The following is an 18971-nucleotide window of genomic DNA, read 5'->3' as shown; positions in this document are numbered from 1 at the left end:
ATTAAACACACAGCTGGTTGGATCCTTCACACTTCCAATGGGAGGAGAGTACTTTACTTTTAATATCTTAACTACATTTTCCCAATGATACTTTTAGACTCTTTTACTTAAGTAACATTTTCAATGCAGTACTTGTAACAGAGTATTGTCACAGTGTGGTATTAGTACTTTTCCTGAAGTAAAGGATCTCACTACTTCTTCCACTGTTGGTTAAAACCGATACCAAACACTACATTTCCCATGATGCAACTCAATCGTTGCGTCCAGATTTTACCTGTATGGGAAACACCCTCGTTTCTCAAACTCCACATAATAAAAAATAAATCCTCTCATAATTTTGAATACTCAAGTTAAGATGCACATGTAGAAGGTATGATATTATATCATATTTTCCCATCCCCACGACCAACACATCTATAAAGCAGCTATAGTCAATATTTTCTATTAACAATGCAGACTACATCTGTGTGAAAGGTGTTGCTTGTTATCGCCAGGCAGCATTTTTAGCAGTTAGCGAGCCAGCTAGTTAATGTGCTAATGCTAATGCTATGCTAATGTTGCCCTGTGTCTGCAGGATAAGTAACTAGGCAACAGTCTGCTATCACGTTAGCCTTATCACCTGAAAAGGTGATAATAATAAGTCCATGATGTGTTTGCACCTGGTCTCCACTGTCCCCTAATGACCCCACAATCTCTTATTGCCGGTTTAAATATTCCATTACCACTGAACACTTGTCTTGCCGTTCTTCTTGCTAAAGAAGACCTGAAGGACGTGGAAAAAACCTTGTTTTGGTCTTGTTTTTGGTTTTTCCGACATTTTTGTCCCTTTGTCCCTATTTAATTTTAATTTGACCCAGGGAAAACATGAGGGGTTAAACCAGAGCAGGTTTTTTTCCCCATCCAGGAATGCGATGCGGACTAGCCGGACCTTCCTCCGCGGCGCTGTGGAGGAAGGTCTGGACATGCGAGATTCATTTTGACCTAATCCCAGTTTTTGTTCTTCGCTAAACAAACCAGGTCCGATCCCTGAGCTGTGATTGGCTCCTGGAGCTGTGCATCAGGATGTCGGCCATGCACTGGGAGGCCAGGCGGCGTCAGAGCGCTCTGGACCGCAGGCTGGCCTGAGACCAACAGCAGGTAAACAGGGTTGGAACAAGCTATTAACTATTACTCAACATTCAGAACATTCATGTAGAAACTAACGAATATGTGCTATGTAAAGATATAGTGGAGTAACGGCATCCAAAGCACAAAATGAAGTCACACTCCCTCTCTGTGTGTGTGTGTGTGTGTGTGTGTGTGTGTGTGTGTGTGTGTGTGTTGTAATCCGAGCTTCTCTATTCTTTGGAGTTCCAATAAAAAAGACAAAAGAGAGTAACATTTAGTATATAAAACAAGAAGAAACAAAAAGAAAGGAAAAAACAAGAATAGGACAATTTATACAGTAAGTAGAAGGTAAAATGGAAACACATTATTATGTGTGTTTATTATTATATATTATTATGCTCCTCTGAAACATACTTATTCTACTGGGCTCAGTCAGTACAGCATACAGTCAGAGGTTAGCTGGTTAGCTCTAAGCTAAAGCTGTACCTGGCTCTTAAAGGAGGCCGAAGTTGGGGGAAATATGTTCCATAATGCATTACTTTTAATAATAATAATAGTGCATTATGGCTGAAGGAGGTTTTTCTTAAAGGAACCTCACAGCTCTGGTGATCCGAGGCTTCCTGTATTTAATGAACTCCAACAGTGGCCATGAAGTACTTTATAAATTAAGCAGTCTGGTGAGTGTGAGCTAACCCCTATTAGCACTGTTAGCTGAAGCTAACGCACACCCAGTGCCCCCCCGCCCCCGGTGATTAAACACACACCTCCCAGTCCGCCCCCCCCCGCCCGTTTAATTATGGAATCCACTGCAGTTCCTGTCCGATGAAGCAGCCCGATTGGTTGGCGTTAGGCACTGACCTCGAGGAGTTAAATCAGGATAGCCGATTGGTCAGGGGATAGGACCTGAACCAATCGGGTGCTCGCGTGAGGTAATCAAATAGACTGATGGTGATCCAGCAGCAGTCTGGTCTACTTTATTATTGAACAACGTCAGGGCTGACTGGAACCTGAGACGGGACATGTGACACCCCAGCATGGGTCCAGCTGGTGTCCTGTGGGAATCGGACAGCTTGGATCCGGTTGCTGATTTCCAGGACGTGTTCACAATCAAAAATAAAATCGGATGTCTATGCTTTAGACACAAACTATGTTTTTTTTCCCTGGTGGATTTAATGGTTACCTTTTTCTGAGTTAAGAAACTAATTGAAACAAAAACCTCTGGATCGCCCCCTGGTGGCTGGCCGCAGTGGAGGTCATAAGCCCCGCCCCCTCCAAATTAGTGGCTGAGACATGGACTATACTAGAAAAGTACACTTTAAATACATTTTTCATCTTCAAATGTTTTTTTCTGACCATTTTGGTTTAAATTAGTTATCTGATTCTATATAAAAACGAAGGGAACTGTCATGATTGACAGCTGTGATGATTAGTCCGGCGGGCGTGTGGGCGGGACTTCATAACGCGGCTCCAATTCCCGATCACTACCGACTGGGCATTGATTGACTCTGGCTCCAAAATTACAAAATGGCGGCTCCCGTATCTGAGATATTTTGGCTTCACTTTTGTACAGTGGGAGAAAGCGGAGTTCTTCACAGTCTGTGGGCCAGACCCAGATCCGGCTTCGCTCCGAAGCCGGATCTGGGTCTGGCCCACAGACTGTGAAGAACTCCACTTATCTTGGGCAGGAGGCTGAGAGCTCCATACCCGACAGCCACGGCTTCGTAAAGCACTTTGGGATCTTTTTTCATTTAAATAAATAAATTTAACTTACTTACCTACTACTTGCCTTCACCAAGTCCCCGGGAATGTTGTGTCCCTAGATTTGTGCAAGACTAGATTTATTTGTGTGCGAGAGAGCACAAGTCTCCGGAAAAGGGAAGAAGTTGAGTTAGTAACATGCATTAATGGGATGAAGTTGCCCTTTAAAACATGTTCCGTGGAGATGGGACCGGTTAGCTTCTGATGTGATATCAACATGACAAGAAAGTTATAAAACAGGTCAAATCTGTGTTATTGGCTGGGGGGTTACACACCCCCCAGGGACCCAGAAGGGTCTTTGCCGACGCCCAGAAACGTCCCGCACACAGCGAAATGTTAAGAAAAGAGAGACTCCGGGCAGAAGGCAGAGTCTGCAGATACAGATCGCACCACACACTCCTAGAGAGAGAGATTTCTTAGTCTACGCGTTGTTTTTTAGTGCATATTTGACCTTTAACTGTGCCCTTTCCGCTGCTTTCGCTGTATTTGGAGTGTTTTATTTACCTTCTCTTTTCCAGCTGTTGCAGAAGAGTCCTGAGAGCAGCCACAACGCAACCGGATCCAACACAACACGAGAACAAACCGGTAGCACTCCTGTCGACCGTGAAACACACTTGTTAGTTTTTTTTTGTTCCCTTGTCAACGTATTTTTTTTGCTTTTTTCAGTTTTTTACATTTTGGTCTCTTTTTTTTATAGTCACGTCTTCTGACGTTTTTTGTCACTTTCAACATTTTCTTCCAGTGTTTTAATCATTGTTTCTGTCGTTTTTCCCGTCACTTTTTTCTGATTGAATTGTCTCTCTTTTTTAAATGGGTCCAATTTGACCAGAGGACAACATGAGAGTTGACATAGACTTTTTATTTGGTTTATTTACAATTCTCCACATCCACGATTCAAATTGACTTTTGATTTAAACTATTTTTTCAGCACTGACTAAGGAGTCCTGATTCGTAAAGATCAAGACATCATTGGTTTTATGTCCCAATATGTCTATTTTCTAATTCTTATTTCAAAAGATAGGCTAAATGGGACATAACTGGCACATTTTTTGGTGATGTCCCACTCTTTTTCAGCAGAAAAAAACCCCAAATGCATTTCACTTAACGCTGCTCCAGGTCACCCCCCCTCCCCGATTCATTTTCGCTAGCTTCTTGGTCTTCTAGACAGATATAACTGCTGTCCATTGTAAACATGTGATAGCGTCCCATCATGCAAAGCGTGAGTCATCTACTTCTCATTTTGTGACTCAGTTTAACTCCTCAGATCCATACTTTTTGCACATTATAAAGTATTATCTAATCTAATCTAATTTTAGCCCCTCAACATGAAGAAAAAAAACACTTTTGTTGTCCCTATCTCAATGTTTTGTCCCTTTTGTTGACATTTTCCAGCTGGAGACCAGTGTCCCCACTGTAAGGGCATCCTGAAGACACCTGTCCATCACAGCGCCAAGATGTCCAACAGATACTCAGTAAGTATCTGCACGTCTCCATGACACCTGAGAGGATTCAGAAGCCGGGTCCAGATTGTCCCACAACGGGAGACTGACTGTGTCTCGATGTCCTTTAACCCTCGTGTTGTCTTCCCACCGACCTGGAAATCTTTCTTTTTCTGAGTCAAAGATTTAAAATAAAAAAACCTTTTATCAACGTTTTATCGTCCTTTCCGTCCCTCTTGTGTCTTTCCACCCTCTATGATTTTGTCACTTTTTCAACATTTGTCGACGTTTCCTAAACCTTTTGAATTTTTTTTTTTTTACATTTGACATCTTTTCACATTTTAGCTACTTGGATGAAAATGTTCTCTCTTTTTTTTACACTTTTTGTAAAGTTCTTTTACCAACTGTTTTTTCTCCAAATGCTATAAAATTGACAAAAAAACACAAATTCAATAAAAGTAGTGAACTGATTATCAATTTATCTTGTGAGGAGCGTTGCTGGGAACCATCCACGTTACTTTTTTTTGGAAACTTTGTTTGAAAGAAAACCAAATTTCGGATATAGAAACTTTTTGGAAAGGGGTCAAATTGGACCAGAAGACACCAGGAGGGTTAAAAGACAATTGGTCAATGACGGAAAGTATCCAATTTTAATATGCCATAAATTAAAGTAGGCCTATTTGTTTACTCGCTTGTAAAATCAGAGCCCATTTTGAGGATTTTCCCCAGGGATTAATGCCGGTTCATCTTCCAGTCTTTACAGTACAGCCAGCAGTGGTGAAGAAGACGAGGAACACCCCCCCCACCCCCAGATCCTGGACTCCTACATTGGACTTGAAAGCTACTATTTCCCTGTATTCTTCAAACTCATTCCCGGTCTTTGGTGTCCAGTGGGTGTCTCAAATCTTCATCCATTGCTAATATGAAAGTATTGATTAGTGCAGCTTTAAAAGGATTTTTTTTAGCATTTTATTGGCCAGTTAAAGCTTCATTTGTTTGTATTTTTAACACGGCTGCACCATACGGATAAAACTATGGAGCCGTTTTCCCCCACTTACTCATTGGATTACATGTGAAGGAGTAGGGCTCGACTGATTCGACCCCTTATTAGCCGTGATTGAAATCCATAACCCGCGTTTGCAACAGATATGCATTTACAGTCCAAATTTAAATCTTGTAGTCAAAATGACCATTTTGAAGTAATTATTTAATAAAACTGAAACTTTAAACATAATACACACAAAAAAACCAAGCTCCCTGAAGTCAGTTTGGTTGCAGGTGTCTGCTGTAGCGGAGCCGAAGTTTTCACTTTTGAATTAATTAACCTCAAAATAAAACACTAATACAGATAATCTGCTAATTGGCAAATATCGGCCCCGATAATCAGCCAGGCCGATAATTGGTCCAGACCTGTACAGCACCTTACTTTTATCGCTCATGTAACAGTTACATAACTAAGCAGCATTAGATGCTCTAACAGTTATTAAACATGGCTTTCCAGACAGACATAACTGACAACTTTCAACAACAAAAGCTCTGGACTGAAATCGGGATACCTTCAGGTCCTCGGGGGGGGGGGGGGGGGGGGGGGGGGGGGGAGTCACAGTATCCTCACTGCTTTAACTGTGCCGTGTGCCTTTTATCAACATCCAGTCAATGTTGATTTTCTTTCTGGTAGAGAAGGTAGAGATGGGGAGAGTGGTGCACTTGAACTCATCTTTCCCTTACAATAGGGCATAAATAGTTTATTCTTCATTTAGTCACTCAGATTCATTTCCTTTCCATCCACCCATCCATCATCCATCCATCGTGTCTATGGTACACATTTCATTGAAAAGCAATTCATTGCAGGCCCAACTATTCCACCTCAAAAAACAGAATGTCCACAGTTTGTCTTCCTCTCTGTTCCACTGTGTGTCCATCCATCCATCCATCCACCCATCCCTCCCTCAGGGTGGTGGAGGCTGCACACTGTGTGGTATGGTGCTGTTAGCTCCACAGTCGATGTACTCGTATGTCTCCAGGGAGAGCTGCTCATAGTGGGCCAGGTAGTACACGGTCAACGACATCCTGCAGGACGAGGACGACAAAACAGAGAATTATCCTGATTACAAGTCAGCAATTTACTGAATCCAGATAAAACCTGGAAATCCTAAAGTTGGAAAGTTTTCCTGAAAGATGACGACGAGTATTTTTGTTGACCAATTTGTGAAGGGTGGAGCTTCTACAGGGGGAACATGTGGGACAGGGTACCTAGGACTGAGACAGGTCCTGGAGGGTCATAGGAACTTTTGGTTTTCATGCATATCATGAGTTTGCTTGTGGTACCATTGTTCTGAGTGTATGATACCGTCATGTCATTTGCGTTCTGCTTTTTCTCTTTTTGGCTCTTATGACAAATGTTAGGAGAGGAACTTTGTTGTGGGCCGGGTCAGGGAGGGGGGACTTCTTCAATAGACCAAATACTTACTTTCCACCATAATTTACAAATAAAGTCTTTGAAAATCCTGCAATGTGACTTCTTGGATTCATTTTCGAATTTAGTCTCTCATAGCTGAAGTGTACCTATGATGAAAATGACAATTCAATTTTATTTATAGTCTCAATTAATAACAAGAGTTATCTCGAGACCCTTTACAGATAGGAGGAGGTCTACACCACTCCAGAATTTACAAGGACCCAACAGTTGTAGTTTCCTCAGAGACAGACCTCTCTCATCTTTCTAAGTAGGAGAAATTGCACATCAGTGGCTGACTAGATACGTTTTGGCCTCATTGTATTGTATGTGTCCCATAAATCGATGTGCGGTACTAATAATTGTTTTGTTTTGTCATGGTTCATGTGTGCAATACACTTTGTGAGAATAAAATCATATTTATCATGATTTTTTCCAGCCCTAGTGTGTATACACAGTGTGTACTAAGGACACTTCCAAACCCTGTATAACCTTTAAAATGACACTGAATAACTCATTTAAAAGATTCAAGCAGCAAAATCAACAGAAGTGGAAACATGGAGAATATTCATATTGTTTTCAAGAGTTTTGATTGCATAAACTAGATTTATGGACAGCTCTTACAGGAGGTCCTTTAAAGGCCCCAAACCTGGTTTAAATCTTTAATATTTCTCTATAGCAACAATAAAAATCTGACTGGTGCATTTATGCGGGATCAAATTTGAGTTCTTAACCCTCGTGTAGTTTTCCCGTCAAAACTGAAAATCAACACTTTTATTGTCGCTTTTTATTTTTCTTTCTGACGTATTCTTCATTGTTATGAGTGGTAAACCTAGGATCCTTGCAGAGGTGCTTTTAAAATAAAGATGTGATATATTCTAAGATTTAAAAATGTTTTTGGTATTAATGAGAAACATTTTAGCACTGTGAACCATATTTGAAATTGTCTTTTCATGTAGTATTCATATGACAATACTTACTGTAAGTGCAGATACAGAATGTGGACCGGCAAGGATGCTTTCCTACAGTAGTTCCTGCAGAGAACAAGAGAAATTGCATAGTACAGTATTTATGCAACACAATAATCCCACTATTCCAGGGCATGCATAGACATGCATGACGTTGGCTAACTAAGCTAACGTCAGCTAACGTCAGCTAACGTCAGCTAACGTCTATTAACGCCTTAGCCAATTTCCACGATGCAAAATATGTCTTTTAGCTGTGTACCTATCTAATGTTAGCATAAGAACATATTAATAAATGATACAAATCTAACTTTAATCCATCCACACGACGTTCACTACCCTTTGAATAGAGGCCACGCCCCTTTAGGAGACAGGAAGTGTGTGTGTCGTACCACTGGCGCTGCTTGATATGCTCTCTCTTTAGTATAGAGGATGTTTGTTCAAGTATTCATTCTTCTGATAACTTTGGTTTTTATTAGTTATTTGATGCTATAAAAAGGGATTGACTGGGATTGGTCGGGCGGGTGTGTGGGCGGGGCTTTGATATCGTGGCTCCACCCCCTGATCATACTGCATAGACTCTGGCTCCAACATTATAAGATGCCAGCGCCCGTATCCTGGATAATTTGGCTTCACTTTTGTACAATGGAATGAAGAATAGAGGCTATGCATCACAAGAAAAAGGACACAATGTTTTCTACCAGTGTGAAGCATCCATGTGAAGTTCAAAACCTACACCTCCATCTGATCTTGTAAACAGAGCTGGAATACCCTTTCAACTTTTATGAAATGGAAATCAGCATTTACTTTAGTTTTTTTATCTTTGAAATAAAGGTTGACAAAAAACCATGAACTCTTCAAAACTCACTTTTCAGACCAAAGATACTCACAGGGACTCTTTTTACGGCCAACCGCCATGCCAATCTCTAGGTATGGTGAAGGGTATGTAATGATGTGGGGGGGGGGGGGGGTAATTTAATTCAAAGGCCAAGGGAACTTTTAATGATGCATAGTTCCTGATCCATAATAATGGCCTTTATAATAAAAATGTGTCTGCCTCTATGGGTTTAACATGGGGGGTGTATACTTATGCCCCTATATTTTAACATAGGGGGTGTATACTTATGCCCCCTGTACTTTACATAGGGGGGTGTTACTTATGCCCCCTATATTTAACATAGGGGGGTGTATACTTATGCCCCTGTATTTTAACATAGGGGGTGTATACTTAGGCCCCCTGTATTTTAAGAAAGAACATTTATTTATTTACAATACATTATTCCTACACAAAGAAAATTAGTGTCCTTAAACACTAATTTATTTAGTGTCTGAGTAATCAGATCTCAACGCGTCCTGGGTGCATTCACACCTGTCCACTTCTAGAGTTCTTAATACCAGGTCCAAACAGGCCCGGCGGACACAGTTTGCTGTTGCTTCAAAGAGGAAGGAAGAAGACACAGTAAGTTAGAACGGCAGCTCACCTCAGGTCAGGGTCTTTCAGCTTGATGGGGATCACAAAGGAGTACTGGAAGGAAGGAAAGAGGCAAAAGCAAATCAGTCCCATGCCTAACCCAACAAGTATTTACACTGGCCACAAGTTACATTCATCAATAGCACAATATGTAAATAAGAGGATTTTTCTGACATCAACACACATCACAACAAAACCCTATGACAAGACCCAAACCAATAATCCATTAGTCCATCTGTGTGGTAGAGATGTATTAGACATGAAGGAATGGGGGATTTTTGCAAGACCTACTAGGGGATGGAGAGGGGGGATGGCATGTTAACAAGGGGAATGCTATTTCCTCATGGGCGGGGGTGGGGGGGGTGTCACACTCATGTTATGCTCCATTGCATAGAGGCACATTCTCAATTTTGTCATTTTTGTATAATATTTCTTTAATGCTCTTTTCCATTTGCACAAACTGTGTATGGACTCTGTTGTACTACTACTACTACTACTACTACTACTACTACTACTACTACTACTACATGACTTGGACCATTGTAATGTATTGCGTTGCCGCCACACTACTTATACATTACATTGTGCTAACTGTTGTTTTATTGACTTTTTATTAGGGCTGAGCGATATGGAGATAATATCATGACATTCTTGACCAAATACCTCGATGCCGATACCACAACGATACTGTAGTGTTGACTGTTGGTGCTTTGACACAATGAGTTTTTTGATAAATAAGTAAAGGCAAAAAAAATAGAACAGCTAGAAGGAGTCTGGTAAGATCAGAGAATGCCATCACTTTACTGTAACGCAGCCTTTAAAACCAGGAAAAGACATCACTTATGTCATATCATTATATTACTATATCCAAATTCTAAGACGATATCTAGTCTCATATCATGATATCGATATATTGCCCAGCTCTACTTTATATCAGACCTGTATTTTTGGTAGATTCTTCACTGTATTTTGTATGTTTATATTTTGCGTATTTTATGTGTAAGTTTATGTTGCTTCACATGTTTATGCTTTGTCTTGGCCAGGTTGTTGTCAATCGGCATACCTGGTTAAATAAAGGTTGAATTAAAAAAAAAATAAAAAACATAGTTCCACACCCACTCATGGATGCAGCTCTGCTGGACCAGTTGGGGGTTTAGTGCCTTGCAGTACACTGTGTAGTGGTCCATCCCTACATGAGCCTGTGTGTCCCTGTGAGGACGGGAGGACGGCTCACCATTATGACGGACAGAGGTTTGACAGACGTGACGTTCTTGATGGAAACCGTTCCCACCACCGTGTCGAAGTTCAGGGCCTGCACCGTCAGGTTGTAGGCGTGCACCGTGGCAAAGTTGTGGTTGGTGACGTTCAGGACATTCTGCGAGGAAACACAGTCGGGAGTTTATAACGCACAATTCATCGTCCTTAGATGAGGAAACGTTACATTGATACTTCAAAAAATAACAGTTAATCCTTGTGTTGTCCTCCCGGGTCAAAAACTGACAAAAATGAGACATTTTTGTCAGTTTTTCAGACTTGTTTTTCGTTTCCACCACCACCACCTTACTAGTTTTACTACTTTTTGGAATTCATGGTCAATAACCCTCATTTATGTAGAAATATACCTAATATTTGAGTTAAAAAAAGCAGAAATTATGAATTATTTTGACTAATAGTTAAGATCAGAGGAATGAAAGTGATAAGTTGTATTTGCAGAGAGCGTTGGAAGGAATCCAATCCATTTTTGTGGTAATTTGGTTAAAAAGAAACTCATATTTCAGATATAGACGTTTTTTTTTAAAGGGGTCAGATTTGACCCGAGGACAACAGGAGGGCTAAAGAAATGACGACTCATTGGCTCAATCCTTCCATCCCGTAGACAAGATGGAGGACGGGGAGACACGTCCTCCATTGAGCAAAAGTGAAGCCAAATTATCCCGGATACGGGAGCTGCCATTTTGTAATTTTGCAGTCAGAATCTACGCAGCAATAGACTTGCTCTGACGTCATGCACACGGGGGCAACGGAAATCTCACGAGAGCAAGGCGGACGCAGGTCTGAGACACAGGCGGCGCAGTTGCTTTTCACCGACTGCAAGAGCCAGGCGGACCCAGAGCATGCTGGGAAACGCCGGCTTCTCAGCTGATTTAACACCCGATTGGTTTACAACATGATGACGTTTTATATAAACTTTTTATTGTTTTTGAATGGGAGGGATTTTAACTGCTATTTGTCTGATTTAAAGACTTATTCTGTACAGAACACATGTTGTGAGGCTGATAGAGACGTTTAGAAGTCCGAGAGACTAAATCTGATCAGATCACGGATCATCTCTAGTGTGTTGTTTATTAAAATCAGCAACAGATGGCATGTAGAGCACTTTAACAGCTACTCTGTCATCATTAAAACAACTAGAGACTGTGTACAAGCTGATATGTGGGTCTGATTATATTTTCTTAAATCGGAATCGCACCACAGTGTTTTTTGTCACTTCCTGTCCAGCCTGAAGGCGGCTGGAATCGGCTGGAAACTGTCCCCCACCCCCCCCGCCGCTGCTGCCGCCTGCTCTCGTCCTCTTTACAGGCGAGGCGCAGATCATCTGGAACGAGCCTAATGATTGGGCGGTGGAGCCGCGGTATCAAAGTCCCGCCACACACCCGCCTGACCAATCAGCAGTCAATCCCAGCTGTCAATTATGACGTTTCACCCAGTTTTTAGGGATGGGGCGGATGTTTTGGCTTCCCTTTTACAGTTCATACAAATCCCCATTGGGTCCGTTCACACCTCACTTCTCTTTCCTCATCCATCCCAGCTTTCTCTCTCTCTCTCTCTCTCTCTCTCTCTCTCTCTACCCACCGTGATGTTAATCTGGACGTAGTCGTCCGTGAAGTAAACGAAGGATGACTGGACGGCTACTGGAGACAGGAGGACAGAGCGAGGAAACAGGAAGAACAACACCAAGGAGCTGACCAGGAGGCACACACCAACAGACACAGCTACGTAGAGCTTCCTGAGAGAGGAGGACACAGATCAGCAAAACATTAGGGGTGGGGGGTGGGGGGGGAATCCATTCAGACATGACGGTTGAAAATATTATTTCCTGCATGTTTATGCTTGTTGAGCGCTCTGGTGTTACTCTTATTGGCTTTTTACCCACAATGGTTTTATTGCACGCACAGTGATGATGACATTAACTCGAATAATATCACTTCACCAGATGTCATTGTCCCCTCTGAGGACGCCCACTCGGAGATACAGGGGAGACGGAAACAGACAAGTGTCTGCATGCGGGACCAAAAATCCCATCAAAACCATATTGTCCTCTCTGCTAAGGCCACGTCCTGGGTAAGACCAGTGTCCACTAGACTGATACGAATGGGTCCAACGTGGTTTAAAAGCATGTCTGCTGTCCGAGTCTGTCCATAGATGGACAGTGGGATTAAGGTGTCGAGGGTTTAGTCCTTACGTGTGTCTGGGTCTCAGCCTCTGGTCATTACAGGAGATGACAGCCACCAGCTTGCACTCCTGACCTGGAACACACATGGAACATGGTTTCACGCTAGTCTCAATGCCAAACCCCGACAATGACAGTTAGCAGTTCATGGAAAGGTCACGTTATTTTATCTATTGATTCGTATACATGTCATATTAATGGCGTTATTTTCACGTGCCGATTACGAATTTTGAAGAAATGTATTTCAAGGGGAAGCCTGTTTTGTGATCACAGAACGATTGCGGTAGCGAGCAGTGTTGAAAAGCCGAAAGTCAAGGCTGGTTGAGGGGGTGGATGGGTCAAACAACACAAGACTTTCACCCCGGAGACCGGGGATTGTGTCCCTTGTGTCCCTAAGACTCACCTGACTGTTCCTGGTCTTTAACTGAGACTCACCTGACTGTTCCTGGTCTCCCTGTTCCTTACTTGAGACTCACCTGACTGTCCCTGGTCTTCCTGTTCCTTACCTGAGACTCACCTGACTGTTCCTGGTCTCCCTGTTCCTTACCTGAGACTCACCTGACTGTCCCTGGTCTCCCTGTTCCTTACCTGAGACTCACCTGACTGTTCCTGGTCTCCCTGTTCCTTACCTGAGACTCACCTGACTGTCCTGGTCTCCCTGTTCCTTACCTGGAGACTCTACCTCTGACTGTCCCTGTTCTCCTTTTTCCTTACCTGAGACTCACCTGACTGTCCCTGGTCTCCCTGTTCCTTACCTGAGACTCTACACCTGACTGTCCCTGGTCTCCCTGTTCCTTACCTGAGACTCTACACCTGACTGTCCCTGGTCTCCCTGTTCCTTACCTGAGACTCACCTGACTGTCCCTGCTCTCCCTGTTCCTTACCTGAGACTCACCTGACTGTCCCTGGTCTCCTTGTTCCTTACCTGGGACTCTAAACCTGACTTTCCCTGGTCTCCTTGTTCCTTACCTGAGACTCAACACCTGACGCCCCTGGTCCTTTTTCCTGTGTCCGTGTGTGTTGTGTGGTGTGTGTGTGTGTTGTGTTGTGTTGTGTGTGTGTGGTGTGTGTGTGTGTGGTGTGGTGTGTGTTTAGTGTTTTGTGTGTGTGTGTGTGTGTGTGTGTGTGTGTGTGTTACCTCTGGGTATACGTCCAGTACCCTGGCAGGTGGGACAGTGCGATGTCTCTCCAGAGCTCTGTCTTCTGCTGTCATCCTTCTCAATTATAGGCTGCCTGTCATCGTCCTGGCCACGCCCACTGCCATCATCCCACTTGCTGGCCCCCCCCATAGCTGAAGAGACACAAAAAATCATTTCAGTTACAGTACGTACGTTAGGCCTGCACGATATCGTAAAAAAACTGACATTGTGATATTTTTTATTCAGCAATGTATATACGGGAATATGAAGAAAGACTGTCATTTTAACAAGATTACCTCAAGTTATTATCTCAGCTCATAGCTGAGAGTTACTTTGACTAATCAGAGGAATGAAAGTGATCAATTGTATTTGCAAAGAGCGTTGGAAGGAATCCAATCCATTTTTGTGGTAATTTGGTTAAAAAGAAACTCATATTTCAGATATGGACATTTTCTAAAGGGGTCAAATTTGACCCAAGGACAACAGGAACTTCACCACTCCACCGGGTCCAAACGATTAATCTCTGGGACCCGGTTTCCATCCGCAGCAAAATGCTGTTGTCATGTGAACGAACGGCCAGAAGGTAAAAATACTTTGGCGTATTATGTTGAAAACGTTTGTTCTTTTTGCAGTGTGCTGTTCTGGCCGAGTGGTCCCTCTCCACACACTATAGGAGACTTAAAAAAGTGTGGGACAGACATTGACTTCCTCTGAGCTTTGGAATGAGGACTGTGGATTTGTCCCCCATCACTTCCACTGAAGTCACTTTGAGAAGGGGTCTCGTATTTTCCAGTATGGACAGGAGGAAAAACCTTTATATGATCACATGACTATAGTTTTAAGACAGACTGGAACAATGTAACCTGTCCTTTGAATTGACACGTTTAGCAATTACATACAGTATGGGTAGAATGTTCCGGCGTCCATAAACTTTTGCCAATGTGGTGTGTAAAAGGTCTACAAGTGATATTATCAAAAGGTTGAACTATGTGCATCGGCATGTATATTTGATATTTGGCAAAGTGCTGACTAGCTACAAAAACACTACGTCAAATTTGAAGAAATCTAACTTCATTATTTTTAAAATCAAGTAATCTGTGTAAGTAATTAAATTGCTTTTTCTTTTTTTTGTTTATTCAGCTTATTCAGCAACAGATTAAAGACATACAGAAACACTCAGAACAGAGTTCCCACCCCAAGAAGTACATAACTAAATTAAAGAAAAATAATAATTAAAAAAAAAATACATTATGAGTAAGTCTAAAATATTAGAAAAGTACAGTACACACAGAGTAAAATTCAAACTGGTTGTCACCTAAATAAATTGAAGCCAGGGATTTCCCTTTCACATATCTCAAAAAAGGTTGCCAGATCTCATAGAAGTTGCCAGATGACCCTCTTTACGTTTCCAAGGTAAAGTACTGGCTGTGGGCGGGGCTAAGTGAAAAGAGTGGCATCACGTCAGCCCAATGTCTTGTTTACGTGTGAGAAATCACGTGTACTTGAACAAGCTAGCTTTCCGTGTGTTTAGCTACATGTAACGTCGTTTAAGGTCTGTTTAAGGTGGAGCGTTCCACTTTAAAACAGGCCTAATGCTAAAGAGCTAATGCTAAAACATGTCGTAAAGTCCGATAAGCCACAATAAGAAAAGGAGTTCCTGTGGCGTTCTTAAAGTCCCATTTAACGAGTTATAGGAGAAACATGGTTGTGTATTTGTTGTCAACAGAAAAAATAACGCCCCCCCCTTTCAGACGTCATGTCATGTAGCCCTTACTGTAACGTTACAGGGCTTTGGACCGGTTCTTGTTAACGTTAGTGTACAGTCGCAACAAGCGCTAATGTCGTACTTTCACTTCCGCCTCTCTCCAGATATTTCTCAGGAGGAGGCTCGTGCCACTGTGTGCTGAGAGCTTACCTAGCCGCTGAGCTCCGGTTCAATATGTCCACCGCGTCCTTAGCTCCAGTCGTGCCTGCTGGGAATCAACGACGTCTTCTTGTTTGCTAGTATTTGGCGGTGCAGGCTGTCACTGCCCGATGTAAGGCGAGTGCAGCTTTGAGGCGCGCATGCGTCACTTTACAAGGCGTGAAGCTGTGAGTTGCGCATGCGTCACTTGGCGAAAGTAGCATACAAGATGCTAACGAGAGACTTCTGTAATGTCAATACAGTAAAAATGGACCTAGTTAGCCAAGTTGGTTAACGAAGTTGGTTAAGGAGTGACACAGACATTTATCACCCAACTCAGACTCGTCCTCCGTCTCTCCACACGGACAACAAACACTTCCTGTCAAAACTTTCAAAGTAAATGTCTTTGCTATCACTTTTCACTAGCTGCATTAGACTATTATGCCATACTTTATACGAGCTTATACGTGTGTTTTGATATGGTCTCATTTACTTATGTAGGCTAAAGTTCCGTATTAAATCCCATCATACAAATTTCCAGGTACTTGTACTTGTACTTCATGCCACTTTCTACTTTTAGTCTACATTTAAAATGGGAATACCAGCCTTTTTACTTTACGGCATTCATTTGACCGCTTTACTCACTAGTTAAAAGTACACATGGGATGTACAAGTACAGCTAAAATGATTAATGAATTAATCATTTTCGATTGACAAAAAACATTAATTGGCCACTCTTTTGAAAATTATTCATGCAAAAACGTTTCCTTGTTCCTTCCCATAGACTGTATATTATTAATGTATTTACTTATTTCATAATATTGCAATATATTTATTATTTACTAATATACAGTCTATGTTCCTTCCACAGCGCCGTGGAGTAGGGCCACAAAATGTCTGAGAAGACATGTCAGAATATGGACTATAGATATTTTTCTCCATCGAGGACTGCTTTTTATACTTAAAATACATATTATACGATCCATTATCATCGCAGGATTTCTATTAAAACATATTAGCACTTATGTCTGTTTTGGCTCAGTGACGGGTCTTTTCTTTGATAGATCAGAATAAAAATCTTTGAGGTCATGTTTAAGTCTGTGGTAACATGTCCTTCCATTTTTATTCTGATTATAAATCCGTACAACACACCTGTAAAGGTTTGTGACCGTGCACGCGCACACACACACACGCGCACACACACACACGCGCACACGCACACACGCACACACACACGGCTGGTAAATGACGAACCAGAAATCCCTCATTAGTGTGATGACTTTAATTGGAGACACATTTGTACATCATAACCATGTTCATAAAGTGCAACACAGAAAAAAAACTCAAACTATCCAGCTTTTCTTTTCCTCCATAAATACTTCACTTGTATTCATAACCCCGATATGAAAATATTACACCTGACCGTCCCTCGTGGAACACATTGACGTTGATACAAAGCCAAAGGACATACAGTAGAGTATGTGATCGGTTCACCTACCTATGGGAGGACACTTGATGTCTTTTAAAGGGACTGTGGTGTAATTTAGGTGAGTGAATATGATGCAAAAAGCACAAGGACCTCTGGGATGTGGAGTTTAGGTAAACCCTGGCAGGTAGGGACTGTGTATAGGTAGCAGGAGATGTCTCATAGGGACTAAAAAACCCAGCCCATAATATGTTTGTCACATTTCCATTGTGTCACAAAGACATTTTTTATTTTTTTTAAATAGGTGGTCTTTTTTTATATACTATTTATCACCATTTTGGGGGCAAATCATTGTCCAACTATCCCCTTTAACTTCATTTTACAGTTGGTTTCTATGGATTACTAAGGACTGGGATTTTTAGTTGACTTATTTTGCCAAAAATAAAGAAAAATCTGTACTGAAGGTTTTGTTGGACTACTGATTTACTGTATGTATAATATACACGAAGCTAATCATAATCCTACAAGAAGTGCTGTTTCATTAAATTTTCAACTCCAACCCCAAATCCTTCAAGTCCACTCATTGGTAAAAAATACAATGAAATAAAAGACAGTAAAACCGATAAACCTGGTAACATTTGTTTTTGTGTGTTTTTTTACAAAAGGAAACACTAACACACACACACACACATACATACAGCAGAGCAAATTCAACCACCACACAAAAAGCCTCAAAATACAACACCACCACCAAACAGTCTCCAAGCATTCGAAGCAAAAGCACCTTCGACTTTCCAACTTAAACGAATGAAGTCAACTGATAGTCACTGCCTCCAACAGGGAGCTTCCCTATATATTCATACATTTGTGAAGGGAAAAAAAACAACCACATTTTCACACTGTCGCACACTTTTTTGATTCCAGTTTAAGTTTGGAATGACCTTACTGTTACTGTACATACTCTTTATGCACTCTGAATGAATCCTTGAGGAGTATCAGCCCTCACACCTGACCACCTTGAAGAAGCACAGATGACGCAATATGATATGAACACATAATCTTTGCTGAGGGGATTCAGCTGAACTCGAGCTGAATCCTATTTTAACCTCAGTACACTTCAAATAAAGAGTTAAGTGGATCATCTAAGGCTTCTTTCATACCTGTAATTTGGTATATTTAGTTGCATTTCATTTCTGGTCCGCGTGTTCCAAATTAACCAAGCGATATAAACATGGAGTCATTTGTACTGACACGCAACCCATTCATTGGCCAGTTCTCGTGATGTCATCCTGCACCCCCAGCACTGGACACATTTAAATGATGAGATGCGGTAGAAATGGTAGACGCTACAGTAGATACCACGCGGTACACGAGCGCAGGCGTCGACACTTGGGCTTCCCGTCCCTCATTGCAGCCGAAGACTGACCATAACGAAGCATTGCTGCACTTTATACCATGATCAATCACCAATAAATGACTCTAAAACACAAACTACACAACTGGACGTGTTCCAGAAGCAATGTGATCTGAAATTGAGGAGAAATTATCAACATCGGCAGCCGAGAGCACATGTGAAACCTAAACACTGCAGTAGTGCGCAGTGTGCTCGTGTTGGCGTTGACACGTGTATTTATCAGTAGAAATAGGGTTCTTCAAGGCTAACTACCGTTATTCAAACCTGGACCCTATTTTCCTATGTTTTTGTGTCTAAGTGACTGATAGGAACAACAATCTTTGAAACTGGTCCAAAATAACCAGCAGCCACAGACCGGGCTGCAATGCAACCCTATGGGGCAAATGTACATCGTCAATTTGGTCCAATAAAAGTGCTCGTTTTGCCACTGACAGACTCAGATT

General features: G+C 41.8%; 1 protein-coding gene and 1 long non-coding RNA gene across 3 annotated transcripts in view; one reads left to right on the top strand and one right to left on the bottom strand.

Annotated features, from left to right (window-relative positions):
• The first annotated feature begins 1044 nt into the window (after positions 1-1044).
• On the top strand, positions 1045-12105 carry LOC116702621 (uncharacterized). 2 transcript variants are annotated; one of them, XR_004335217.1, is made up of 4 exons: positions 1045-1137; positions 3384-3450; positions 4258-4337; positions 12005-12105. It is a non-coding gene; the product is annotated as an uncharacterized LOC116702621 (long non-coding RNA). The 2 variants fall into 2 exon arrangements; XR_004335216.1 differs by lacking the exon at positions 12005-12105 and adding an exon at positions 5059-5348.
• The window catches only part of LOC116702601 (transmembrane protein 106A), a 17985-nt gene continuing 4504 nt past the window's right edge, over positions 5491-18971 (bottom strand). Inside the window, exons 3-11 of the mRNA XM_032536917.1 lie at positions 15701-15806; positions 13785-13937; positions 12659-12722; positions 12049-12202; positions 10430-10570; positions 9206-9249; positions 7740-7793; positions 6222-6374; positions 5491-6093 (exon numbers count right to left, since the gene is read on the bottom strand). Coding sequence (XP_032392808.1) covers positions 6254-6374; positions 7740-7793; positions 9206-9249; positions 10430-10570; positions 12049-12202; positions 12659-12722; positions 13785-13935 — 729 coding nt within the window. The 5' untranslated portion in view covers positions 13936-13937; positions 15701-15806 and the 3' untranslated portion in view covers positions 5491-6093; positions 6222-6253. The remainder of the gene's footprint in view (positions 6094-6221; positions 6375-7739; positions 7794-9205; positions 9250-10429; positions 10571-12048; positions 12203-12658; positions 12723-13784; positions 13938-15700; positions 15807-18971) is intronic.

This window comes from Etheostoma spectabile, chromosome 15, assembly GCF_008692095.1.
Source record: "Etheostoma spectabile isolate EspeVRDwgs_2016 chromosome 15, UIUC_Espe_1.0, whole genome shotgun sequence".
NCBI lineage: Eukaryota > Metazoa > Chordata > Actinopteri > Perciformes > Percidae > Etheostoma > Etheostoma spectabile.
The sequence above is the reverse complement of the archived record's forward strand: the minus strand, read 5'-3'. Positions and strand labels throughout refer to the sequence as shown.